This window comes from Motacilla alba, chromosome 7, assembly GCF_015832195.1.
Source record: "Motacilla alba alba isolate MOTALB_02 chromosome 7, Motacilla_alba_V1.0_pri, whole genome shotgun sequence".
In the NCBI taxonomy this organism is placed as follows: Eukaryota; Metazoa; Chordata; class Aves; order Passeriformes; family Motacillidae; genus Motacilla; species Motacilla alba.
The window spans coordinates 28,149,670-28,177,420 of NC_052022.1; the positions used below are offsets into that span (position 1 = coordinate 28,149,670).

General features: G+C 39.8%; 1 protein-coding gene across 5 annotated transcripts; it reads left to right on the forward strand.

The window, feature by feature from the left end:
- Positions 1 to 4,497: 4,497 nt before the first annotated feature.
- SF3B1 (splicing factor 3b subunit 1) lies at positions 4,498 to 27,391 on the forward strand. Of its 5 annotated transcripts, XM_038143455.1 has the most exons (25): positions 4,628 to 4,655; positions 10,366 to 10,532; positions 11,757 to 11,858; positions 12,492 to 12,606; positions 14,441 to 14,520; positions 15,671 to 15,838; positions 15,993 to 16,227; positions 16,984 to 17,196; positions 17,596 to 17,717; positions 18,335 to 18,532; positions 18,624 to 18,725; positions 20,037 to 20,216; positions 20,678 to 20,764; positions 20,891 to 21,161; positions 21,436 to 21,581; positions 21,668 to 21,814; positions 21,935 to 22,060; positions 22,455 to 22,676; positions 22,922 to 23,104; positions 23,197 to 23,308; positions 23,399 to 23,519; positions 23,799 to 23,930; positions 24,792 to 25,064; positions 25,547 to 25,763; positions 26,710 to 27,391. In XM_038143455.1, the coding sequence occupies exons 1-25, from the start codon at positions 4,628 to 4,630 to the stop codon at positions 26,866 to 26,868; spliced, it is 3,906 nt and encodes a 1,301-aa protein (XP_037999383.1). In that variant the 3' UTR covers positions 26,869 to 27,391. The 5 variants fall into 5 exon arrangements, 4 of the variants coding, with proteins under 4 accessions (XP_037999386.1, XP_037999383.1, XP_037999385.1 ...); XM_038143457.1 differs by lacking the exons at positions 4,628 to 4,655; positions 10,366 to 10,532; positions 11,757 to 11,858 and adding an exon at positions 14,072 to 14,127 and having other exon boundaries at positions 12,533 to 12,606; XM_038143456.1 differs by lacking the exons at positions 4,628 to 4,655; positions 10,366 to 10,532; positions 11,757 to 11,858; positions 12,492 to 12,606 and adding an exon at positions 12,844 to 14,127.
- Positions 27,392 to 27,751: the final 360 nt, after the last annotated feature.

Consider the following 27,751-nt stretch of genomic DNA (forward strand, 5'->3'; position numbering starts at 1 on the left):
GAGTCAGGCATTGGGAAGTTCAAGGTGATTGATTCTGAAGGCGTTTAGAGGGGTTTTTGCCGTTTCTTTTCTCTTGGTAGGCTCAGGATTAAAGTTCTAAAACCTTGCTTGATACCTGTTGCTGGAAGAGAGAGCTGCATTTACTAACTTTGACAGGGACGAGTGGCCCAAATTAATCCTTAACACCAGAGGGATGCAAGACATTTCTGATACACCAGAAAGAGATGTACTGTAGGACCACACAGGTTGGGTTTTTTTCTAAATGTTATTTTTTATAACACTACCATTTAGGTTTAAATTCTCATTATGAGGTTTATAATATTAAAAACAATAATTTTAATGACACCTTTCAGTGTAAAAAGGGCTATTTTTTATTCAGCTCTGTTCCTACAGATACGTGAAAAGAGCAGCTGGTTTAATATGCTCCTTAGGCAGCCAGAGATATGCTGAGGAAAGCAAAAATATAGCCATTGTGTTCCTGTTTATAAATGAGTTCTGAATAATACTTGCCTTTGAAAGATCTCAAGATACATCACAATGATACACATAGGCTGGGAAAAATGATCTACAAACATAGATGATTAATCAGGATATAAAATCACAGAAATTTTCTTATATTTCATATAGCACCAGTGAACTTGGTGTTTGTAATAATTGACGTATTTGGCTGTAAACATGTTGTCAAAAGGATTAAAATTGTTCAATCTTCATAAGGCTTAGGTGGACCAAAAAATCCAAAAAATGTTTAAATCTTAGTGCACCAAAAAATCCAAAAAATGTTTAAATCTCAGTGCATATTTGCTCACAGCCAGTTTTGAAATCCAGCTGCTCTGTTCTTATTCTGTCCCACTTCCAAAGTAGTACTGTATGTACTTATTAAACTGCTCAGGAAGAACATGATCTGCACCAAACCATGGGCTCAGCTCAGGCAGGCTGGGGGAGGATTGCTGTGTGGGGAGGGCCGTGTCTGCAGCAGCTCTTACCCAAGCTCCCTGCCAGCGGGGACACAGGGCCTGACGCCTGGGTCCTCTTGGCAGAAAATCTACAAAAACATCCTGAGACTCCCTCAGGGGAGCCCACAGGACGGCGGGAGCACAGGTGACAGTCCCATCCCATCTTTAATTTATGTTCCTCAGCCCACCCTTACAGGCAGTGACACAAATGGTTTGTGCTCAGGTTATGCACATCCTGCAGAACACAAAGCAGCCCTCATTTGAAATCCTCCAAAAAGCTTATCTTCCAATGCATGTTTTTAACTCACTGGCTTTCCAGTGACCAAAAGGATCCTTTCTTGTTGTGTTCTCAATGTAAGAGTGTTGTTATCTTATTGCAAGAGTCCCATACCTTCTCAGTGATATCTCATGGATAGTTCTTCTCAACACTGCTCCTTCTTCTTCAAAGCCCAGACAGCAACTGACTCTAGGTCCCAGTTCTCCCTGTCTTACAGGACTGCTCTTCCTTATTGGTTACAGCTGTGAGCCAAGCCTGTTCTGATCTTGGATAATTGGCCTGGCTGCAACTCTTTGGGGGTAAAGCTGCTTTTTACACATTTCTTATACTCTATTCCCACCACACTTGCTACGTTATTTCTTCTTGAGATCAGAAACAAAAATAGGACTGGAAGAGATCTCTTTTTTTGCTCATATTTTTCTTGCTATTTTTTCTTGCTTATATTGTTTGAGAAGTTTCTACAGAGTTGAATCAGCTGCTGCAGGTAAATATTTCCTCTCTTTGTTTTAAGAACTTCTGCCCTTATCTTTAATAGACTCATGAATGCCAGTGATCTGTCCCTGGCACCTGAAGCTAAGCACCGACCTGGGCAGAATGCAGGACTAGGAGTTTAGCCTGGTTTGTAGCTTTTTGCATCATGTCAGCTCATTGTACAGCTCTTTACAGGGGCGGGTGGGGGGAAAAGTTAATACAAATACAAAGTTACTTTTGGAAGAAGCAGCACAAGGATGTAGTCAAAAGCCTGCCTTCTTTGAGTGAACCAGTGCCAGAAACTTCTGCTGGCACCACAGATGGGGTCAGGCAAGGACAGGCAAGGAGTCTGGATACTTCTTTCAGCAGCAGTGCCAGCTAGTGACAGCTTAAGCTGCCCGTGAAATTGGACCTGAATCTTACATAAAGCGGGACCTTGAAGGTCTGTTACCTAGGTATGATCCCACATCTGCAAAGCCTGAGGGCTCTTAAATCCAATCCAATCTGTTCCCAATCCATCCAGGAATCTCTGTGAACTCTGCGTTCACTTGTGTGTGGGGGAAAGGGATGGGAACTCAGCAGGGCTGGTAAAGCACAAAGTAACAGCCCTGTCTGTATCCTGTGGAAGCTGTGTGATGGAGTTCATGTCCAGGAGGCAAAAGTACATATTCAGGGATTTGACAGGCAGCCAAAACGAACCCAGGGTAGCATACAGAATTTGGTGGAAAAGCAGGGAAGAGACACAAGCAAAAGGCAGTTTTCTCATTGTTTCATCACAGCACAATTTCTGTTAGCACTCACAACACCTAAGTCCCTTTTATGTGTGAAATGACACATTCCAGAATGATTACTTTAAAGCGTACCTTGGGACCTCGTCCCTGGCTCAGGTCTGCTTAATAACAGAAGAAATGTAATATTGTAACTGTTCTGCTTAACATAAGCTGCAAGTCAGGCTGAAGAGAGGAGAGAAAGTTACTGCAAATTGATCTTCAGAGCCAATCTGAGCATGTGACATTTACTTAAAATAGTTACATGCATTAAATTCTTGCAGTAGGGAATTAGTTTGCCTCAACCTTACTGTCACATGTCCCTGGGCAGCATGAGAAATATGTCCTTTTGTAGCCCATGAGTACGTGCAAGGGCATCTTTCTAGAAATGCACAACGTGAGTTTACTAACACTGAGAATAAAGAACAGACTTTCTGCACCTTCAAGTGGCAGTCACTCTTAACATTTGGGTACATCTAGTTAGTAAATTATTAAAAGCAGAACTGTTCAGCAAACTCCTGCAAACCAATCAACACAAAGCAAAGACTGACTGATCTTTAGATCGGTTGGTCAATCAAATACACATTTTAACACAAAAACATGAGCTTCACATTGTTTCCTTTAAGACAACCCTCAAAAAGCCATAATGTGAACTACCAGCTTTCATAAGGGGAGTGATTGGTGAAGAGTCAATATGGGTTTTGCCATCATGCATTTGTCACCTTTTTCAGAAAGAGTTTATGCATTTTACCCGATGGAAAGTTCTCAAGGTAACTTCACTTGTTGTAAAGGCATCTGAGGAGATCAGGGACTTAGCAGGTGCACAATAAAACCACATGATAATAAATGAACTATAGAAGTTTACATATTACACTGTGTTATGAAATATCATTGATGTGCTGTATCATTAAGCAATCATGGACTTTGTACCTAGGCTGCATAGCCAGCCTTGGTGTTTTACTATTACTAAAAGTTGAGACAATGAAAAACTAGCTTGTTCACAACACTTGACTGTAGGGGAGAGTTCCCAGGGCTTTGCACGTGGACAGAATCGATCCTAGTCAGTTATCAGGTATACAACAGACAGTAATGCTGAAATGTGTGTATATCACACCAACAGAATGGGGGGAAAAGTTAGTAATTCCCAAATGAAATGTGGAAGTGGTGCGAAGTCAGTTATTGCAGAACAGCTAAACAATTTGTTTACATCCCCACCTAGGTCATGTTCATAAACATCTGAATGTTCCTCCTCTCTTCTAGACTACACTGACTTTGCCAAAATCTCTGTTGAATGCCATCAGTGGCTTTGACTGAACTAAGTAAAAAGTGAGACGATTGCTTTCCAGGTTTTGTATGCAGCACAATTTTTAATGGCCTGGAGTAAGACTTAATTCCACTGCAGCAGCATATTGCTACAGACAGTCGTATAGCTTTAATTTCCCATGTCATCCGTTTCTGACTATTTTTGCCACTTTGAATTCATATAGTGACTTAAAATTTCAATATGTAGTAACTTCAGCTTTTTGTTGTTGAAGCTTACCTCCGTGATCTTAGATTATTTAATGTATGAATCAATGTCAGATGATTCTCAATTCCTTCTTCCACCTGCCAGTTTGGTGTCATCTGCCAATTTCGTAAACACAGCGACCCTTCCCTCTTTCGAGCCCTTACCAAAATATTGAACAGACTTGACCTGCCTGAAGCGCTGGAATCCGCTAAACCCCCATCTTGTAGCATAAACATATACCTGCTTTATTCTGATATCTAGCGATCCGCCTGTTGGCACTGAGCCAGTTACCCTGACCAGATGAAACACACGTCAGGCAGTTTGGCAAACAGCGCTGAGCACCCAATTTCCAGGGGGCCACCCCTCAGTGGCTGTGGGAGGAAGTTTTCAGCAATTCGTCCCATACTTGGCTCCTCCATTCCCTCCCACCCTCACCGGAAGTTCCCTCACGACGGGCCGGGCTCAGCGCGCGCGCCCCCCCATCCCCGCACGGCCATTGGCTGGGCGCGCCGTCCATCAGGCGGTGGGCGGGGCCTGGTCCCCGACCCGCGGGACGCGGCCGCGCCTGCGCGCTGCGGGCTGTGGCGGCCCCGTGTGGCGGAAGCGGCGGGGCTGCGCCAGTTCCGCCTCGGCGTCGTTGGCGCTGCACAAAATGGCGAAGATCGCCAAGACCCACGAAGGTAAAAATAGCTCGGAAGGCCCCGTATCCGCGCCCGCCCGCGTCTCGTTTGGACATCGCTCGCTGCTCGTGTTGCTCCCCGGCTCCGGGCAGCGTCAGGCGCGGCTCGTCGGGCGGGGGCCGGGCGGGCAGGGCCTGTGTGTAATGGCGGCTGCGCTCGTCACCACCGGGCCGGGCGGGGGACGGGCATGAGGGGGAGCTCTCGCCGTGCTGGCGTGGGACGGAGCGGCGGCCGGGCCTGTGCGGGGGAGCTCGGTCGCAGAATTCCCCGCCCCGGTCTCCGTCCGCCCATCGATCCTCGGCCGGTGCGTTGTGCGAACGCCGCGGTGCTGGTGCGAGTTCCGCGTCAGAAATGCCAGCAGCGCGCGTTCCTTCCCCTGCCGAGCCCTTTGGCCTCGCTAAACAGGGCTGCAGGGGCCGGGAGAGCGGGTGTCGCCCGCTGCAAGCCGGCGCGGCCCCGGCCGATCCTGAGCCGCCGCGGTGCTTGCTGAGAAAAGTGCCCCGAAGGAGGGGAAAGCTGGCGAGGCGTGGAGCGTTCGAGCTGCCATTTTACACAGGCTTCCTGCGGCCGGCTGTTGGCGTCGGGAAGCGGCTCCCTGGGCCATTGAGCGGCCGAGCGCTCTCCCAGGCGGGCTGCTCTTCCCGAAGGCGCCGTGTGCGCTGCTCCTCTGCTCTTCTCAGTGGGAATCGAAGCGCTCTTTGTGGGCATTGGCTGCCGCTTGCCCTGCGCTCAAGTATTTTCAGGCCCCGGAAAATAATTTGTAGAATTTCACTGCTGCTGCGTTTTTGCTTCGAGGTTTTTCACTTGTGTTTCTGTGTACGATGTGTGTTCTGCTGTATTTTGTTTTAATTTATGTGCGTAATTCACTGGGCGAAAACCATCCCTGGATGGTGGTTGTGCACTGTGAGGGCGCTCAGGCATTCATCGTCTTTTAGTATTTTTATTTTTTTTTCAGTTTTGCACTGAAAAAGCTTTTCAAAAAGCCATCATCTCCCGTGGAAGTGGGGTTAATGTAGTGTTTAACACTGCAGACCTAATTGAGCTTAGGGACGAAGAAAAGCTTAAACTGTTGTGCTTACTTTTTAAAAATTTAATTTTTTTTTTTAAGATTTCTAGAGTATTTTGGTATAATTACAGAAATTGTCTTGTCCTTTGTTTACATGCTGTGACATGCATAAGGGTTGTGTGAGATAGGCAATACTCACTTGGGTACTATCACAGTGCTCTGCCTCTCCTACTACCTAAAGAGATTCTTGTCATAAAAATAGTAGAATTGTTGAGGTTTGGTTGTTTCTTTTTTCTTTTTTTTTTCTTTTTTTTTTTTTCCCCGAGCTGAAATTGCTTATTTATTGTGGCAAATGGTGATGCACTGACTTCAGTGAAGACATTGATGTGCTTCCAGTTGCTTGTGTTTCGATTAGAGTTGTATCAGAACAGGTTTTAAGGTAGTTAAATAAAAAATATGTGTAACAGGGTATGATCATGTAAGGGTCTTTCCCAGCATGGAGGCATTAGCTGAGCAGCTTGATTATTTTGCTTCCAAGTTCTAGCCTGTCTTTTTTCAGTTCCTCACTAATCTTTCAAATTGAGTTGTTACTAAATCATAAAATATTTTTAATATATCTGTACCATTTGTTAAATACTTACTCATTGGTTTGTTCAATATACAGCTTGAAAGAAGCATCAGAAGAGTTGGACTTTGTGTCAGCTACATAGTTAAAGGGGAGCTCTGAGGCTGAAAAGTGAAGTTTCAAGTGCAGCTTATAAAGCCTCAATAAATGTGTGAGCTTTCAATGCTGTTGAAGGTCGTTTTAAATTTATTTTTTTTTCTTGCTGAGAAAAGAGCAGAGATCTTCAAACATAATAGATCTAACATGTGTAAGAGTGCTAAAGTAGCTAAAAACGAAGCCGTGCAAGGGCAAGCTAAATGTGCACGAATATGATAAGACATGAAAACACAGAACCTGTTTACCCTGTAAAATACCTCTCCAGCACAGGGTCTTCTTTCCTTTTTTAATGTTTAGAGTAGAACTGCATGTGTGGTAGCAGAGCACATAGTTAGAGAAAGCCTCTCTGTGAGCTAGATGTTTAGAGACTTTGAATTCACGTGTGTTGACTTTAATAATATTTAGCATTTATGGTATGTTTCAAATCAACTGCTTGTTGAAGTTACTTCTGCTAAAATACCAAAATATATAAATAATAAAGTACAGAAAAGGAATGATAAGTAGAATGTTATCCCCCTCATCTTTTTTTTCCCCCTATTTCCTACTCCCTTTACTGTTTCTGTTTGTGAGTGAAGTTTCCATTATGTCCTGCTTGACTTAGCCATTAAACAAGTACTTTGCTTTGCACAATGTATCTTTAAGCTTTGTAATTACTCTTTTTCAATTTGATTTCTATTAAAGAGCTTTCTTAAACATGGTGTGAGCTTTTTCAAGGGAATGCCAGTTAGCTCAGGGAAGCTAGCTGGCATATCTCGAATGTCAGAATAGTGTTTTCCACCTAAATATGTGATGCTTTCCAACCACAGGCTGCCTGTGGCTACAGGCCTCCTGTTTCAAGGGCTTTTATGGGGTTCTCTAGAGTTCTTCATTTACCCGGAGGCTGTGTGGTATTAGTTAAAAATTAGGGTGGCTATCAGTAAGGTTCGTTGAGCCTATATAGACTTTGGGGTTTTTTTGCATAGATGACCCAGCAGGTTTTGCTGTAGGAAAATGAGAATGCTCCTTACCCTGCTAACAGATGTAATCCCTGTAATTTAAAGGAGAAGGCCAATTATGAATGACACCTCTACCCTCTTCATGAAATATAGCTGTTTAAAAAATAATGTTGGAGGACAAGGCCTTGGTATGTTAAGTGTTGGTAAGAGCCATCCATAAGAAAATACTTTTGTGTTGACACTTTCACTGCAGAAATCCCCCAGCTGTTTTACTTAACTCCGTTGGTGATAGTAGAGGTGGGAGGCCAAGCACGAGCAAATCTCTATGGCCTGTCGTGCAGCGCAGGGGACTTGTTGGTGTGTTATGTGTTGGAGCTGAATGGTCAGGTTGATTCAGTGAACAGGTGATGGTAAGGCATGATCATCCTGTAGGCAAGATCTTTTTTTCATGTTAAAGTTGTTGGTTAGGGCTGTGGAGTTTCAGTCATGCCTTAGTGTGCTGCTGAAGAGGCAGGGTGTTTGTTGAGGTGCCTGCTCTTTGGAAATAAGGGAAATGAGGGGCTTGTACCCTCACATCACCCACTCAGTGCTGGGAGTGTTGTCCTTGGTAGAGATGGAAGCTCCGGGTATTCCCTTCCTTCCGCCCCAGTACTGCAGTGCACCAGGCTGCAAAAGGAATCAGGAGCTTCATCTGCTCTCTGGGAGAAACAGAAATAACTAAAAAATCTGTGGAGAAGGTTTCATTTGCTCTATAGCCATGCCGTGGTTCCACAGAAATTGAATACCTTAAGAGGACACTGTAAGCGCCTCTGAAGGCAGGCAAAGGCCTCTGAGGGCAAGAGAAAGAGCCCTAATTTGGAAGTAGTTTCTTTCTGCTGCTTCACAGAGCTAACACATTGGAGAACGAGTGTTCTGGACTCCCAGGAATCCCCTGGGCTGTGCAGGATTTTACAGGGAGCAGGATGTAGCCGCAGGCTGGATTCAGGAGGTGCTCGTGGCCAGCAGTGTAAGGCTTTTGTGAGGTTTCAGCTTCTCATGAGCTTAAGGCATCACGAGTCTGTAACGCAGAGGTGACTGAAGTTATTCTGCTTTAGTAAGCTGCAGAAGTTCAGTGGAAGCCCTGAGTGGCCAGAGCAAGATTCTCCTTGTAAGCCTTTAGGGTGTATCTTCTGTGCCTGGGACTCTTAATGAGTTTAGAAACACATTTCTGCTGGGTTTCCTCACTGGGCAGTGCAGGAGTTGCTGATTTGCTGCCAGGTTTCCAGTGCCTCACATGAAGTCGGTGTTTCTTTCTGACTAAGTGAACTCTTAGTTCTGCTCTTCTCACTCGTAACTATATGGCAAAGATTTGTCAGGTAAAACTCTGTTAGAGTTGCCTCTCTAGAGAGCATGCCTTTGTACGGGAGGCATAATTTGGCTTACTTTGGGTTAGTGGTTGGTTGCTGTTGTTTGTTGGAGTTTGATTTTTTTTTTTTTTTCTGGTTAGTGGCAGTCTGTGATAAGAAAAGGACCCAGCTGTGACATTAAGTCTTGAAGTTTGCAGTGTTGACATTTTAAACTTTAAAATTCTGATTCAATAATTTGCATTATAATGCTAATAATCTTCATTTTAGGAAAAAAGTATTCTTATTTTTTGTCAGGTTTCCTAACAGGTGTTGCATAACTTTGTGTAGTGTGTTTTGCAAGGTGGCTTGATGGTAAAAACATGTAATGTTTATTCATCCTGAAAAGAGAAGTGAGCAACAGTAGTAAACAATTATTAAATACTCAGTATTCAAGATTGTTCGTGAACAAGATTTCCGGTAGCTTTTTTGTAAATTAACAAATTTCCTTTAAGTTAAGGCAGCAGGCAATAGTATTTCAGATGGGAGAGGGTGAATTCCAGAATTATTAAGGTTGAAAGGGGTCTTTGTAGTCCAATTACAATATAATGCAATTCTTCCTTGCATCCCTGATCCTTCATATTCCTGCAGCCATAAAATAAAACTCTTGGGGTTTTTCTTGGCCATTAAAGTAATTGTTTGATTTAGTGAAATTTACATTACATGGATAATTGTCTTTCCATATCTATTAACTCAAAATTCACATGAAAACAATACTTTTTACTCAGCTGTGCCTCAATATACCTGCAGTTGCATTTGTTGAAGGTAGTTGGATTACTGTAATTTACTTTTGTCTTGCGTTACAGCAGATGGGAGGAAGGCATGGTTTAATTTCGTTCCTTGTTTTTTGGATTAAGAAGTTAATGTTCTTTCTGAAAGTAGCGAATTTCTGGGGTCAGAGATGGCCAGCAGAGTTGATTAGAATCAGATCCTGATACAGCACAAGAATGACAAAGCTCCCGTTTGTCCCATTTGCAGAGTGTTTTGTTAACCAGAAGAATAGTAGTCTTCAAAGATGGTGGTGCAGGCAGGAATGATGATGAGTAGATAACATTTGAGCTTCCAAAGCTCATTGGGAACCCTACATTTGGGTTTTTTTTATTAACTTGTTACTCAGTGGTATATTAGAGTTGCGTTTTTTATTTTCTTATTCAAAGATAGTATAGCTTTGCAATATGTTATGAAACAAATACAGTGTTGTTTTATTAAATCTCAGTTTTGAGAACCTGTGCAGTAATTGTTTTGAACAGGATTGTTGAATTTAGCAAAACTGGTGATAACATTGCGAAAGGTTTTTTTTTAATGAGAAGATGACATTTGTTGTGAAAGGGTTTTGTTAGTGTAGTGTTGAGAAATATTGCTGTGGTGTAAATTAGCTCCTCTGCTACCTCTGTCAGGAGATGAGACATGGTAACAGTGAGTTAAATAGTTTGCTTTAAGCCATACCAAAGTACTCTGTGCTGGATCATATTAAAATGTGAGGAAAAGCCTTTTATGAGTACCAGCTTACGAATTATGATTTTGTAGTTTTGCCTGTTGTATATGTTTATTTCTTGAATGATAATCTTTTGGATTGGGCAAAAAAAACTGTGTGCTGTACATAGTAACATGACTGCTGTATTTTGTATGTATGTGTAACAAGACTTTGTGTGTGTTTTTACCCTAGATATCGAAGCACAAATTCGAGAAATTCAAGGAAAAAAGCCTGTTCTTGATGAGGCACAAGGAGTAGGCCTTGATTCCACAGGATATTATGATCAAGAAATTTATGGCGGCAGTGACAGTAGATTTGCTGGATATGTCACTTCTATTGCAGCTACTGAATTGGAAGATGTAAGTGATTTTATTTATTTTGTTTGTTTAGGGCCTGCAGTATAACTATTTTAGAATTGATGTTGAGTAGCTTTTAGTAGCAGTTGCTTGAAGTAGAACCAATTTTCATTAAAGCCATAGTGGACCAAGTAAAACTAATGTGGAAAGCACAAAATCATGAAATAATTTGGGTTGGAAGGGGCCTTAAAGATAATTTTGTTCCAACCATCTTGCCATGGGCAGGGACACCTTTCACTGGACCAGGTTGCTTAAAGCAACTTCCAACCTGGCCCTGAATTCTTCCAGGGTTAGGGTTAGGGTTTTTACACTGTGTTGTGTTTTTCTTATGTATCCTGCTTGTAAGATTAGGAATTAACAGAAGGTAATGTTAAACATTGGACCATATTTTCAGTTGCAGGAACTCTCAGATCTGTAGGCCTTATCACAAGTACAGAGGCAACTACATCATACACTGAGAGAATTCTGTTTTTAAGAATGAGGAAGATGTTTAATTTAGTACTAGTTGATACTTGTGGTGTTTTTTTAGTGATGTACTTGTGTCATCTACAGACATCTAAGAATGCCTTATTAAAAATTTCCATTGTTCTGGGGCTCACTAAAAAAGTTTCATAGAGTTATGAGCAGCTTTTCTTTTGGGTTGCTGTAAATAATTGAATAGAAACCGACTACTGATATGAAGAAACAGCAAAAGCAAGTGCATGTTATTGCCATTGTGATTGAGTAAGTATAACTTACTCAAGATAACATGAATCAAGATGACATGAATCTATCTCTGAATTTTTCACTGTTTCTGAAGCCTTTTTATAGGGTTATTAAGTCTTGTTCCATATATAGCTGACTTGTATGAAAAATAGTTTGAATATCTCTGCACCAGCTCTCACACACCAGCTAGGGAACTAGTTAGGTTCTAATGGTAACTGGTTGGTTCTAATGGTAGTGCTCATATGAAATACAGACTTTTTGTCTAACTAGTGTAGATAGCATACTTGGTTAAATGTAGCATATTGAAGATTACTTGAGCCTTCTTAGTGATATTAGCAGGTTTATCTGATTCACCAGTCTGGGAATAATAAGAAAAGCTATATGAGAATGCTTGCTAAAATTTTGAATTACCTATTCTACTTGTCTATTTGCATCTTTTCTATAACCACAGCATGTTTATTTGATATTAGTTTATCTAAATATAATACTAGTATGACAAATTCACCGTGTCTTTACTGACAGGATGATGATGACTACCCTTCCACAAGTCTGCTTGGCCAGAAGAAGCCAGGATACCATGCTCCAGTGGCATTGCTTAATGACATACCACAGTCTACTGAACAGGTACGTCTTCATTGAAGGCACAGTGAAATACTCTTGTAAGCACTGAGGAAAAGAAGTGTCAATAACATGTTTTGTTTTCTAGAAATAAAAGATGTACGTAAAGAGCTATGTTTTTTTTAATGTTGCTGCAAGCTTGTTACTGCGTTAGTTTGGAATTCCACAAGGTGATAATGATTGGGACTTGTGCAAGTAAAGCCAACATGAATATAGAAACTAAACTATCGAAGATTTTAAAAATTGAAATGCAGTACTTGCTTAAATTAAAATAACTGGGAAACTTCATATTGTTTATACTTCTCGTTTTTTAAGGAAAATGTAATCACCTAAGTTATATGTTCCTGGAATATTTTTCTGTAAAAGGTCAACAGCATGAAATGCTTTGGTAACAAGTGAATAAACTCTTAAAATACCAAATTTTTATCAGATTATTTCATAAGAAGTTCTGTGTTTAGAAAACTGAAATTCTAGTTATGGTAGTAAAATTTAAGTTAGTATAGTGTTTTGAAATTTCCTACATAGTTGAGGCAAAAAAAAGTTAAGTATTTTTAATAATACTGAAAATGAATACAGTACCAGACACTTTTCATATTAGTCTTCATAAATGTGTGACTAACAGGCTTTCTTGGTTTTTAGTATGATCCTTTTGCAGAACACCGTCCTCAAAAGATTGCGGATCGGGAAGATGAGTACAAAAAGCACAGGCGGATGATGATAATTTCCCCTGAGCGTCTTGATCCTTTTGCAGATGGTAATTTATTTTGGCTTTTCTATACCCTGTATGAAATTTTTGTATTTAATTGTCTTTAGCCCTTTGATTTCTGTTGGCATGCTTATAAACTTAGTTTTGTTTTAAACATCCCCTTTTCATAGAGATTTGGTTGAAAATTTAGATGCCATATTCTTCATCTTTATAATACGAGTTTTCTTTCCAGGTAGAAGGACAAGAAACTTGTCAATGAGCCATTGCCATAGAAACACAAAGGGTTAAAGGTTTCTCTTTTCATTTCGTTTTGGGTTGTGCGTTGTACTTTGAACAACTTGTGTATTGAGTGCTCAGATTCATTCAGTACCTTGATAGTTTTCATTCCGATATATAGACTTACAGGGTTACTGCTTTTGAAATGCTAGTAGAGCACCTAATTCTTACCATCCTATGTAAATTTTAGGTGGTATAGCTAAAAGAAGCAAAAGCATATATAAGACTTTGATACTATTAATAGTTCAAGTCTGTTCTGATAATTTTAGAATGCAAGTCAGGAGAAGGGGTGTTAGTGGGTCTGAAATTTTCTTCAGGTGAGTGAGTTTCACGTGTGGCAATAAGGTGCCTGTTGGCTTAAAATTAGTAGCTATTTTGCAGGTTTTACAAATGAGAATTTCAGCCTGCATGAATTAATAGGGATATTAATTATTTTACTTGCTTAATTGTAATTGATATAAACATGTATTGTCAGAATTCACAGGCCCATACTAACTGTCCTTAATTTCTTTCCTACAGCAGTACTGCTATATGCCAGTCCTGTCTGCATTCTTAAGGGTGCAGTTCAACACATCCTGTGTAGATTATGGTGAAAAAGTATTCCAAAGGAAAGTCCTATCAAAGCTAGTGTCAGAAAGACACAGCCAATTGGGCAGTGATCTTCAGCATAGAAATGTTTAAGAAGCTTATTTTTTTCCCTAAAGTATAATAGCTATACCACTTGTATAGCAAATCTGCACATTTTTCTTAAAGAAAAGTGTTTTTCTTGACAAGTCTCATTTCTATTAAGTTGGGCTTCTTTTAATGTATTTAAAAATTCAGTTAATGCAAGATACAAAGCATAAAAGAACATATGGTGTACAAAACCCATTACCTGTGAGTATTGTTGTGGTGGTGTATGTACTGTATTGCATTCAGCTCCCAATCACAAGTGTCCCTTGAGAAGAGAAGAGGGGGAAAGTGTCATCAAACAGTATTTTGGGGTTTTTTATTTTGTTTTATTTTTATTTTTAATGAAGCCCTGTTACAATATGACACTAGAAGGTCTGTGAGACATGTCCAGATTTGTCAAACTTATAAATGGGTCTTTATGATAAAACAATTTAAACATTACTTAGGTATGCAATAGTTATTTATAGTCAGATAACAAGTAGGATTTAACAGCTTACACAAGGTAATGTTTTGATTATAAATATCTTTCCAAAGTGTTACTAATGGTAAAGAGATAATTTTCTAGGCTTCTATTCTGCTGCTTGAAGTCAGAACTGCTGATGGAGACAAAGGCACGAAAGTGTACGTATTCCGGATTAGCAACCCAGGAACCCATCACTTCTGAAGACTCTTAACTGTGTTGTCATTTTATCATTTTTATCGGCTTAAAAATATTTGTTTGAAACTGCAGTAGTTATGTTTGTGTTCAAACAGGTTAAATTGATCAGCAAACTGAATAAACGTAAGATACATGTAATTTAAAAAAATTTCGATCAAAAAGTAAAATTAAATGATCATGGAATAATATAATACTAGAGCAGGACAGTAGAAGTCCATAGTTTCTGATTATCCTGTACTCATTGTGCTCCATTCCTGTTGCTGTTCTCTTCTGCAGGAGGGAAGACTCCAGACCCTAAAATGAATGCCAGAACATACATGGATGTTATGCGTGAACAGCATTTAACAAAAGAAGAGGTGCGTGGAGGGGAAGGTTTTCCACTTGGGCTGAGTTTCATGTTACAGCCTTTGAAAGCATGTCACAAAAGTGGGAGCCTAAATTCTCTTTACTTTGTCTTGACTTAAAAGCCCCTTTCTTTGGAAAATCATGTTCTTCATATGTTAAAAGTCAATAGAATTTAAAGATGAAAGTTCTAAAAAACATCTGTTCTATGTAATACTTAAGCAATGCAGGGAAAAATAGTCTCAATACATTTTAATCTGGGTGGTTTTTTGTAGAACTTGGCCTTTCTCTTGCTTATTTTCTTTCAGAGGAGGAGAGACAAAATCTAACTAACTGGGAATTACTCAATGTGAGAGATGTTTGTGAGCTCTATGTATAGGAAAGCCAGGGAGGCTTTAAAAGGCTTTTGATAAAGTACCTACAGCAGATATTGCAGTACTAAGATTGGGTATAAGATTGGCATTTGGTTTTAAATATTAAAAAAAGGAGAAAAACCAAAAGCATGCTTTAAAATTTATTTTAATAGTTAAAAAATATGTCGGTAATATAAACAGATTTCTTGTGTGATACCTACAGTACCATCTTGCTAATTGGAGCAAGACCTTGTAGTTCCAGTGACTTCTAACATTGATTTACTTTATCTTAAGTGAGGAATTATTTTATAATTTTGGCAGTCTTACTGTTTATGGATCCACTGGTAAGTGCAAAACAGTCTCTGTTAGTGTGCTGTTTTAGCAGTATCATCTCAGGATTTAAAATAAGAATTTCAGGGCTTTTTTATGTCATGGGATGTAGCCCCTGTGAACATATTTTCTGAGTCATCCATCTTTAGCTTACTGAGGTGTTACTTATTTGAAACAGGTGGGTAATGGTCTTAAGGCATATTCCTATCAGTGATAGAAACTGATAGCTTTAAAAATTCTCTGTGCATTTGCTGTAAGAATGGCTTTTATTGAAAAATTAATTTAAAAACAGCTCTTCAAACACAGCTGCTCTGGCAGTGTAAAATAATTAGAAAAAAGAGTGGCCTTGAACTGAAAGCAGTAGCTAATTGTAGGTTATTTGAGCAAAATGTCAAAAAAACCATGAAAAGATATTGCAAAAACTCTTTTGAAGGTATAATTTGAAGAATTCTTACGTTTTTGTTTTTGTGCTTTTGAACAGAGGGAAATTAGGCAACAACTAGCTGAAAAAGCTAAAGCTGGAGAGCTTAAAGTCGTCAATGGAGCCGCTTCTCAGCCACCTTCAAAACGCAAACGGCGTTGGGATCAGACAGCTGATCAGACTCCTGGTGCTACACCTAAAAAATTGTCCAGTTGGGATCAAGCAGAGGTAATGACCTAGGGCTCATCAGCTGTCTACAGAAGACATTATCAGTGCAAATCCTCTAGAGTGTCAGAAGTTTCTAATTGTATTTAAGAACAGCTAGCAGTATTTTTATTGTATGGGATGAGATACTGATACTTTTCGGTTTTGTCTTGTGCAGACTCCTGGACACACCCCATCTCTGCGATGGGATGAAACTCCAGGCCGTGCAAAGGGTAGCGAAACTCCAGGTGCCACCCCAGGCTCAAAGATCTGGGATCCAACTCCCAGTCACACACCAGCAGGAGCTGCAACGCCCGGCCGGGACACGCCTGGTCACGCAACACCAGGCCATGGAGGTGCCACTTCCAGTGCACGGAAAAATCGATGGGATGAAACCCCCAAAACAGAAAGAGGTATTTATGGCAAACTGGGAAGTGCATAATAAGTTTTGAATGGTTAATTGTCCTGGGTTTTTTCACCTTAAGTAAGCAGAGTTCGGATCCAGGCAAAAAGTAATTATATTCTGACATCTAGTGGTTGATGTGGGGAGTTGTTCTTGTCTGAATTCTCAGCATCAGCTTCTGCCTGTGCCTAAGTGGCATCCATGAAAGTATTTCAGCTCAAATATGGAACCACAGTTTTGTCATATCTAATGACTGCTGCAGGTTGGGTTTTTAATGTATAAAGATCACAGTAAAAAAGCCACATGTTGAATTACGTTTCATAATATGTTTGTGTGTGTTGTTTTTTAATTGTTATGGGTTTTTTAATACGTTGTTATTAAAACAAGTTAGAGAAGCATCTCACCTTCCTAATTTGAATTTGACTCTGGTGTCAGAGAACAGTGAAACACTTGTTACCTAATGCTTTTATCAAGGGAGTACATGGAGTACTTTGTTCAGTTCCTAGAATATCTTAGTGGTTCTCATTTTTTTAGAATCTTTTGATGCTAAGGTTCAGCAAGAAGATGACACTTTTTTTGTAAAACAAATTTCTCTGTTGGATATTTTTAGTGTAAAGCCTGGGTTTTTTCAATATTCAGCAAAGTAGTCTTTACTTTTTGCCTACTGTTTGTTAATTTGATACTGAAAATGAATTTGAATATTGATAGTATAGCTGGAGTATATACTGTTCAGCTTTCTGAGAAGATTGGGTTTATCTTTCCCTAGATACTCCGGGCCATGGCAGTGGCTGGGCTGAGACACCTCGTACAGACAGAGGTGGTGACTCCATTGGTGAGACACCAACCCCAGGAGCGAGCAAAAGGAAGTCACGCTGGGATGAAACGCCTGCAAGCCAGATGGGTGGCAGCACTCCTGTTCTGACGCCTGGCAAAACACCCATTGGTACCCCAGCTATGAACATGGCAACCCCTACACCAGGTAAGCTCAGTCCCTTGTCCAAGGCTCCTCTTTGTGTCATGGGAATGAAGAATTTCCTTTTGTATGGTCTTTTGAAACAGACTTCTGCCCAGCATGCTCTCCTGCCTGTATGAAAGCAGTCAGTGTATGCTCTGTTTACTGTTTTTGTGGCAAAGCCCACAGCAACTCATTTCTGGAGAGGAATTGAGACTAAGGTTACATGTCTGTTGCTGTTCAGTTTAGTTGGTAAAAAAATTGATAAAAGTCTCTGGAAAAATTTGATCTCTTATTTGGCTACAGAGTTCAGGTGCTATGGTAACTTTGACTCAGGAGAGCATTTAAAAGTTAAGTAAACAAGTCATCTGCTTCTGCATACAAAAGGATTTTTTTAAAATACTTTTTTAAATAATTTGAATACAGGTCACATCATGAGCATGACTCCTGAACAGCTGCAGGCTTGGCGCTGGGAGAGGGAAATTGATGAGAGAAACAGACCACTTTCTGATGAGGAATTGGATGCTATGTTTCCTGAAGGATATAAGGTAAATCATCTGGATTAAAATACAGCAGACCATGATGAAGTTTTATCCCTGTCAGGGATTACTGTTTTTTGGTTTTTTTCCCCAGAAGCAGAATGTTTCACATTAAGTATTGGTTGTATAGACTTGTTTGATTTGATTTATTGTAAATCCCTTAGATAGGGGTGTCTAAAGGTGATCTCACAGGGAAATCACTACTGTGCTGCTCAGTGCTGGAAATGCCTGTCAAGACCAGAAATGTACTCTGTATGGACTGATAGAAACTGTCAGTCCAGATGTAGACAAATATGGAAGAGGGTCACAAATTCTGAGACAGCAAGTACACGATGTTGATTCAGTTATTGAAGTACTTCTTTAATCCTTGGAGACTTCACAGTTTATTATCCCAGCTCTCAGCAGTGGGAGTGAGCTTTCTTCTTTCTTCTGAGCTTTCTTCTTTCTTTCTTCTGTTGGTAGTACAGGATAAGTGCAAATACAAGCTCTCAGGGTGAGTGTGTGTTGCTGAGAACATGGGATCTGTTGTATGCAGTAACACACAAATCCCCTTCAAGCAATGTTTTTTATTTGATGGGTTTTATACCTGTTGAAGTTAAAATTAATTTTTGTTTTTTCTTCTTCAGGTTCTCCCGCCCCCAGCTGGTTACGTGCCCATCCGTACTCCTGCTCGGAAGCTCACAGCGACTCCAACGCCCCTGGGGGGTATGACAGGGTTCCACATGCAGACAGAGGACCGCACCATGAAGAGTGTTAATGACCAGCCATCTGGCAACCTGCCATTCCTGAAACCAGATGATATCCAGTACTTCGACAAGCTGCTGGTAAAGGAGATTTCACTCATGCTGATTGAACTTCCCTGGTTTCTTTTGATTATGTAGCAATGCCCATTTATTTGTCTGGAATTATTTGTAGGTTGATGTTGATGAATCTACTCTGAGTCCTGAAGAACAGAAGGAGAGAAAAATAATGAAATTACTTCTGAAAATAAAGAATGGCACACCTCCCATGCGAAAGGTAAGATGAATTGTCAGATACGTTTATGTAATCTCATTTTTCAAAAATTGGTGTTTGTTTTCAGGTTCAGCTTTAGTTGTCCATGCAATTCTCTTGAAGCTCTCTGCTAAGCTTTGCTATCTGTTGTGGTTTAAACCCAACTGTAACTAAGCCCCGCACAGCTGCTTGCTTCTCCCCTCGCTTCTCTTAGTAGGATGAAGGAGAGAATTGGAAGAGTAAAAGTGAGAAAACTTGTGCACTGAGAAAAGAAGAATTTATTAATAATAATAGTAAAGGAAAGTAACAACCACAACAAAAAAAGAGGAGAAATAAACCCCAAGAAAACAAGTGGTGGAGATGGAAAACAGTTGTTCACCACCAACCAAGTGATGCCCAGGCAGTCCCCTAGCAGTGACTCTTGGCCAGCTTTCCATCTGGCTGGTATGCTGAGCGTGGTGCCATATGATGTAGAGCATCCCTTTGGGCAGTTTAGGCCAGCTGTCCTGGCTGTGTCCCCTCCCAGTTTCTTATGCCAATCAGCATTCTCAGTGGTAGGGTGGGGTCAGAGGGAGAAAAGGCCCTGACTCTGTATAAGCCCTGCTTGGCAGTAACTAAACATCCCTGTGGTATCAGCACTGTTGCCAGCAGAAATCCAGAACACAGCTTCATGTGAGGGGCTGTAGAGAAAATCAGTTTCAGCCAGAACAGCACATGCTGTTTAGTGCTTTTGTTCTTCCTCTTCTGTATCTGTGTGGCTTTTTGTTATTGAGTATAATTTAGTACTGCTGCTCTTTTGACAGTAATGTCAGTCACTAAATGGTGTAGGCCTTGTACAATTTTTGGGTTTTTTGCAATTATGAGAATCTGGATTTATAGTGTGTTTTGCTTACGCGGCTTTGTAACTTTCTGGATTTTGCTGCTTACCCTTAAATTAGCTATGTAGTGTAGCTCTTGTTTAAGTTTTGGCCTTAAGCACTAAGCAGCATTAATAGCAGTCTCTTCTGCAGATGCTCTAAGCTGACCAAGCACCAAGCTGCCTGGATGCAGACAAGGGTTGTGAAGCTGTTTTCCATGGGGAGCCAGTATTAGCTCAGAAGTATGCTTCTCTTGAAAACTGAACTCCTGGGCGCTAACACCACAGTGTTTGTCATCACACATTTGTGTTTAAACAGATCGGCATAAAATTGCTTGAAATAGTTTTGTGGTGGTTGGGGCAAGTATGTGGAAGCCTGTGGATGCTGTCAGTTACATTTTAACTTGATTAATACCTATTTTATGATTGTTCAGTGTTGTTTCTTTAGTTTAACTGGCAGGTTTTCTGCTTTTCTTCAGGCTGCGTTGCGGCAAATTACTGATAAAGCTCGGGAGTTCGGAGCAGGGCCACTGTTCAATCAGATTCTGCCTCTGCTGATGTCACCAACACTCGAAGATCAGGAGCGGCACTTGCTTGTCAAAGTCATCGACAGAATTCTTTACAAGTTGGATGACTTGGTCCGACCATACGTACACAAGGTCTGTTGCAGTTTGCTGTTTCATCTCTGATTTGCATTTTGCTATTTGATTTTACTATTTCATCTCTGATTTGCATTTTCTGCATTTTATGTGCATATGGGAAGAGGATGATACCACCTCTTTAAAACATATTTCACTTTTATGTTTCTTCAACCAAACTTTAAAATTTTTATAGTGTGATTGGAGTGTAGGCTGTACAGTATTGAGGCATGATGTAAATATGATGTATGCATATTTGGAGGTGGGAAGGACCTTACCTGATGTAGGTAGTGTCTCCAGGCTACGTCCTTAAGAGACTTAAGAACTATAAAAAACAATGCAATAGATTTAATTTTTCTGATCATTGCAAGGCTTTAAGCTTAAATTAATGTAATCATCTCTGTTTCACGGACTCTAATAGTGCTAGAAATACTATAGTAAGTATGAATAAAAGGAAATATTAATTTGTTTATCTTTTTCAGATCCTTGTCGTCATTGAACCACTGCTGATTGATGAAGACTACTATGCTAGAGTGGAAGGCAGAGAAATTATTTCAAACTTGGCTAAGGTAAAACTCCGTCCTTTATTAAAGCACTGAGTTAGCTTACTATACCTGCATGTTTATAGGCATGGCAGAACCATTAGCTGTGCTGTTCATAAATCCAACTGGTATGTTTTGTGTTTTGTCCTGCAGGCTGCAGGTTTGGCAACAATGATCTCCACAATGCGACCTGATATTGATAACATGGATGAGTATGTCAGAAATACAACAGCTCGAGCCTTTGCCGTTGTTGCGTCTGCTCTGGGCATTCCTTCTCTGTTACCCTTCCTGAAAGCTGTCTGTAAAAGCAAAAAATCCTGGCAGGCCAGGCACACTGGCATCAAGATTGTACAGCAGATTGCCATTCTTATGGGTTGTGCTATCCTGCCTCATCTCAGGAGCTTGGTTGAAATTATTGAACATGGTAAGTTCTGCTTTCCCAGACAAAGTTTTTTTTTTTGCCCACTTTATATCTGGAAAATTTTTCATTACCTCCGTAAGGCGCAGTAAGGTCCTGGTTTTGTTGTTGCTATGACACCGAGAAACATTTCAGCTGACTCTGAAAGGTGAATAAAGACTAATAGTGGTTTAGTATTCGTGAAAATAAGTTAATCCCTTTTACACTGCTGGTCTCTTTTTGCTAATTTGACCTTAAGACACAAGTACAAGAAGTGGTACTAAACCCTGATGTCTTGCAGGGCTGGTGGATGAGCAGCAGAAAGTTCGCACCATCAGTGCTTTGGCCATTGCTGCTTTGGCTGAGGCAGCCACTCCCTATGGTATTGAGTCGTTTGATTCTGTCCTGAAGCCCTTGTGGAAGGGTATACGTCAACACAGAGGAAAGGTAAATCTAAAATACTTTCTTTAGTTTGAACTGAAATGGATGTGTACCTGCTGTAACTTACTAGAGACATGTTTGCGTTTAAATAGGGTTTGGCTGCGTTTTTGAAGGCGATCGGTTACCTGATTCCACTCATGGATGCTGAGTATGCAAACTACTACACCAGAGAAGTCATGCTGATTCTTATCAGAGAGTTCCAGTCTCCTGATGAAGAGATGAAAAAAATTGTGTTGAAGGTATGTCACAATGATAGTTTTGCATTGATACTGAATATGTATTAAAAAATTCCAAACAAAACCAAAAATAACCCACACCCTACACCAGATTAAAATTGTTGCATTTTTATTTCCTGTCAGGTGGTAAAGCAGTGTTGTGGTACGGATGGTGTTGAAGCAAACTACATTAAAACAGAAATCTTGCCACCCTTCTTCAAACATTTCTGGCAGCACAGAATGGCACTGGACAGAAGAAATTACAGACAGGTAATTTTGGTGGTTTTTTTTAGCTGGGAAATTATTTACAATAGAAGAAAATTAGAATGTTTATTCAGGCTAAATACTTATTTTTGTCTGTGTCCTGAAACTTGATTTTTGTTTTTACTAGCAATTTAGAAGTTGTATAGCTAAGAAGATTTTCAGGTTCTTAGAGGGTTATTATGACATTTTACATCTATGAATGTCTTCATCTCTTGCAAGGTGGGGTGGTTCACCCCATTTATGTTCTTAAAAACACTGTATGATTTCTAAAGCTAAAACTAGTTTTTTATAGTGGACTTAATATGTTTCTTCAGACTAGGGAAATTATTTTCAAGATGTAGAAAGTAGATTTTAACTACTTTTAAACACAATTTTAATGCTTTCCTATTTAACATTTCAGTTGGTTGATACCACTGTGGAGCTGGCAAATAAAGTTGGAGCAGCAGAAATTATTTCTAGAATTGTGGATGATCTGAAAGATGAGGCTGAGCAGTACAGAAAGATGGTAATGGAAACAATTGAGAAGATAATGGGAAATCTGGGGGCAGCAGACATCGATCACAAACTGGAAGAACAGCTCATTGATGGTATTTTGTACGCCTTCCAGGAACAGACAACAGAGGTAAGGCCTAGTGTTGGAGTATTCCATTCACTGTAATTGTAAGCCTTCTCACTGTTACACAGAAATGTGTGCTTCTGAGTTAGATTTTTAGAATCCCTTTTTCTGTGTTAGTGCTCTAATCAATGAAATCCAGAAGCCATCTCTGGAATGTTACCATTTTAAAAGCAATTTTAGATTATGGTAAGTTTAGGTAAAATGCAGTGTTGCTATTTGTCTGATTTTCCTTTATTGTTTTTTCCTCTCAGGATTCTGTGATGCTGAATGGTTTTGGCACAGTGGTTAATGCTCTAGGCAAAAGAGTGAAACCCTACTTGCCACAGATCTGTGGTACAGTTTTGTGGCGTTTGAACAACAAATCAGCCAAAGTCAGGCAGCAGGCCGCTGACCTGATCTCTCGTACTGCCGTTGTCATGAAGACTTGTCAAGAGGTATGGACTTCTCTTCCAGGTTTGCTCTGGCAGGTCATAGTAAAGAGATTGGAGTGGAAAATGACCTTCTAACTCTTTTTACTTGGTTGTAGGAAAAACTGATGGGACACTTGGGTGTTGTTTTGTATGAGTACCTGGGTGAAGAATATCCTGAAGTACTGGGCAGCATACTTGGAGCGCTTAAGGCTATTGTGAATGTTATAGGTATGGGTTTTTTTGTATTGATTACTCATCTGTTCAAAGCAAAATAGAAAAACCACTACAAAACTAAACGTGCCTCTTTGAATTCAATAGGTATGCACAAGATGACACCACCAATCAAAGACCTGCTGCCACGGTTGACACCTATTTTGAAGAACAGACATGAGAAAGTACAGGAAAATTGTATTGATCTTGTTGGGCGTATTGCAGACAGGTAAGCTGAGTAATGTTAAAATATCTAACCTTTTTTGTGGGCAATTACTGTAGCAAAAGCTTAACTTTGGCTTCTGGGTATTTGTTGTCGTATCTCTTGATATTTCTGAAGTTGTTCCTAAAACTTGAAATATTTATCAGACGCGCTGTTGAATTACCTAATAAAGGAAATGCTTAAGCTTAGCTTTGTGAATAGCAGATGAATAGGTGCTACAGTTTGTGGCTTTATTAAAAAACCTCTAGCGTCACTGAAGAGGTAACTCACTTTATTCTCTTTCAGAGGTGCAGAGTATGTTTCTGCAAGAGAATGGATGAGGATCTGCTTTGAACTGCTTGAGTTATTAAAAGCTCACAAGAAAGCTATCAGAAGAGCCACAGTGAACACTTTTGGTTATATTGCAAAAGCTATTGGGTAAGTTGGTTTTATGCTTGTCCACTTCTTCACACAGTTACCAAATATAGTGATGATTGTTGGTTTTCTGGTGGGAAATACTCAAATTTCTCTCCATTTTATATGTGGAGACATGGTTTTTACTAATTTTGAAAAATACAAGAATGTATTCTTGATTCACATAGGACATTGCACTTCTGAAAAAAATTTGTTGACTAATAAGGTTAGAGTCTTATTTGGGAGTAAGAGCTGTTGTCTCATGAATCACTGTGATGTGCATTCAGACCCTCTTTGTATTCTTTCATAAACTCTCCTTTAAATAATTTTATCTTCTCTCTCTTTTTTTCTTTTCCTCCCCCCACCAAATCACTAGTTTTATCGATTCTTAAAGGTTTGTTTCCACTAAGGTCCTGCTCCAAGTCAGCACATTGTAGAATGAGGCACAGCTGCCATCTTTGTGTGTTCTGTAAGAGACTGATGACTGAATGAAGATAGAGCAAGCAGTTAGGAGTGCTGTAACTGTTCTCCATGCAGGACATAACCTGTCTCTGTCAATACTTGCTTTTATACAAGTCTGTAATTGCCTCTGGGATCTCACTAATAGTGGGGTGGCTCTGCTACCCTCCAGAGTTCAAAAGAGGAAGAACAGAGGGCAAGGAAAACACTGAGTCTAGACAAAGTAAAAAATGTTGGCTATGAAAATAAATCCTTTATCTGTTCTAGAGTTTAGTGTTTCATGTTTAGTGTTCAGTTTGTTTTCTAGTTCTGTAAACTTTTTATGAGGGCTAAACCATGTTTCTCTGCCACTTTTTTGAAGCTTAACTAATTTTATCAAATCCTCACTGAATCTATTGACATGGATGTCCATGCTGTCTCTTCCAGACCTCACGATGTACTGGCCACGCTGCTAAACAACTTGAAAGTACAGGAAAGGCAGAACAGAGTGTGTACCACAGTAGCTATTGCTATTGTGGCTGAAACATGCTCACCTTTCACAGTGCTGCCTGCACTCATGAATGAATACAGAGTTCCAGAACTGAATGTTCAGAATGGTGTGTTAAAATCTCTTTCTTTCCTGTTTGAATACATTGGAGAGATGGGAAAAGATTACATTTATGCTGTTACACCATTGCTTGAAGATGCTTTAATGGACAGGTGAGTGCACTTCTTCTATGGTACAGTTACCCATAGTCATATTTTTAAGTATATACCTGATTGTGAATGATAGCAAATGTGCATATTGTCCTTGTTTGCTAAAGGCTTTAAGTGACCAGCATAATTTGGAAGCCATTATTTGCAAACAATTTTGATTATATATGCTCCAATTTTACTAACCATTCTGAAGATTAAAACTATAAAAGCATCTTCAGTGAATCGAGACTTCTTCCATTAAAACTGCTTTTGATAATTTCTACTGTGGGTACTTCTGTGGAGTTAGATTGCAGTAATTTGTCAGAAAACTCCCATATTTTTTCACTTTACTGATTTTTGATACTCTGCCTCTTGCTGTTAGTAAGTATGGCTTGAAAGTGTTATTAGTGCTTTCAAGAAAAAGTGTTGGTGAAAACAAACAGTATGCTTGTCCAATCATGTAGCTTCTAAGTCTCATTTATTAATACCCATTGTTCTCTTTGCAGGGATCTTGTACACAGACAAACAGCCAGTGCTGTGGTGCAGCACATGTCCCTTGGTGTTTATGGGTTCGGCTGTGAAGATTCTCTTAATCACTTGTTAAATTACGTGTGGCCCAATGTGTTTGAAACCTCTCCTCACGTCATCCAGGCAGTTATGGGGGCTCTGGAGGGCCTCAGAGTCGCTATTGGGCCCTGCAGGATGTTACAGTACTGTTTACAGGTATGGCCTTGTGTGCTGGGGCAGCAGAGAGCAGCTGTCAGGCAGGACTTCTTTCCAGGAGACGATAAAGTCAGCTGAAGATGATTTACAGCAAAGGAAAAACTGGCTTTTAGTCTCCAAAGTATTATTTAAACAAATATTCTGTGCCAAGGACATGAATAGTGGAAATAGGCAGTAAAAAGAGGATTTGGTGTAGGGAAATAGCTGATTACATCACAGAACTTAAGTAGAAAGAGCAGGTAACTTAGAATATCACTTGGCTAAAAGCTGGCGCTTTGATTTCTAAACTGGAAGCATCTCACAAATTTTGAGGATGTGGGCTAAGGGCTGGGGAATAATTTAGCTGTGGGAGGTGTTATGACAATCAGTGAGATAAATAAATGAGAGGATAGGATCAATAGTAGTGATTTGTCATTAGCCACGAAAAAGAGTGAGATGTTTAGAAGAGTGCAGCACTATAAACAGTGCTTTGGTTAGACTTGGTACTGCTAGAGCAACACAGGGCAGTTCAGCTTCTGTAAATGTGCATGGGCTGGTGAAATCTGAAGGCTCCTGTTCTGTGTAATAGCATGTGACAGTGGCTGTGTTGGCTATGGAGGTAAAGCTCACTTAAAAGATGGGGAGCAAGGATTAAAGTCATGCAGGTCAGTGTAGAGACGGTGTGACAGCATTTTAGTAATAATTTGCAGGTAGGAAATTTCAGACTTTTGCAGTGTGGGGACCGCAGCATGAAGATACTGACATCAGTAGGAAGGTGGAAGTCTCTTGCAGTGTATATTCCTGCAAGTACTGTTTGTATATTGTTATTACATAGAACTGTTTTTTCCTAGAGCTTGTATGTTCTGTCCATTTATTAAATGCTTGTTTTGCAACGCTTGATTAAATTCAATAAAAGAACATTGGAGCTGCAAGCTTTTATTACATTTTGTTCTGTTCTGTTTTCTAGGGTTTGTTTCACCCTGCCAGAAAAGTCAGAGATGTTTATTGGAAGATCTACAATTCAATCTACATCGGATCACAGGATGCTCTGATAGCACATTACCCAAGAATCTATAATGATGAAAAGAACACCTATATTCGTTATGAACTTGATTACATCTTATAATCTTCTTGTTCAGTTGTTTGTGTTTAATGCACAGCTGTTGTTCAGTTAAATGCTTCGGATTTCATGATGTAAAATTTTAAAATTTTGGAGATCAGTGTAGAGCTGGTCAGAGGCAGAGCTAGGTATCCAGTAGCATGATTTTTTAAATATGTCCTTGTTTTTTGATGTTAAACAGTTAAAGCCAGTAGTGACCAACAAAACAGTGATTACAAAGTACTGGAGGGATTTTGTTTTGGATCCATCTTTATGAAGATTTAGATTTCATTCCTTGTGTTTAAAGGGGAAGTTTATTTGCGAAATAAACATTTGTGTATAAAAACTAATTTGTGTGTGGTTTTTGGACAGAGGGGCTTGTAAAATAAGTCCCTTTGGATTAAGTATTTGTTTATGTAATGAATAGGTGGTATAAAACATTTTAACCCTTTTTGTCATCCACTAGCTTTTGAATAAATAAGAAAAATGTACCAACTGTAGTTAATGTGTGTATCTTTGTCATTCAATAATGTAGCTGTAGCCTGGCTGATGGTTGTAGTAGTATCGGTTTATTTTCTTGGAAAAAGTATTTAATTGCTTGTTGTTACTGCTTCATATGCAGTATCCTGGTGGATGTGGCTTGTTAATTTTTCAGAAGTTAGCAGTTTTATTGGAAATTGCATGTGTAAAATCAGTTGTAAAAATTATACATATTGATCGTATTATTTTTAAAAAGCTAGATATTTATAGGCTGTGCTCTAATTCCATTTAAGAGCCAGGAAAGTTAAGTCCGCAGCACCTTAGACCTTAGATGAGGCAGTTTCTAAGAAAAACATTCTATTTTCTCATTTGCCTTTTGCCTTTTGTGCGTGTACAACAAAGAAAAAGGGGTTTTGCTATCAGTAAACCA

What these genes read in the sequence shown, in the direction of transcription:
- SF3B1 (XM_038143455.1), top strand. Translation starts at nt 4,628, where the DNA reads ATGGCGAAGATCGCCAAGACCCACGAAG. An exon ending in GCACACCTCCCATGCGAAAG is followed by an intron (nt 18,726 to 20,036) that starts GTAAGATGAATT and finishes GCTTTTCTTCAG; the next exon opens with GCTGCGTTGCGGCAAATTAC. An exon ending in TACGTCAACACAGAGGAAAG is followed by an intron (nt 21,582 to 21,667) that starts GTAAATCTAAAA and finishes GCGTTTAAATAG; the next exon opens with GGTTTGGCTGCGTTTTTGAA.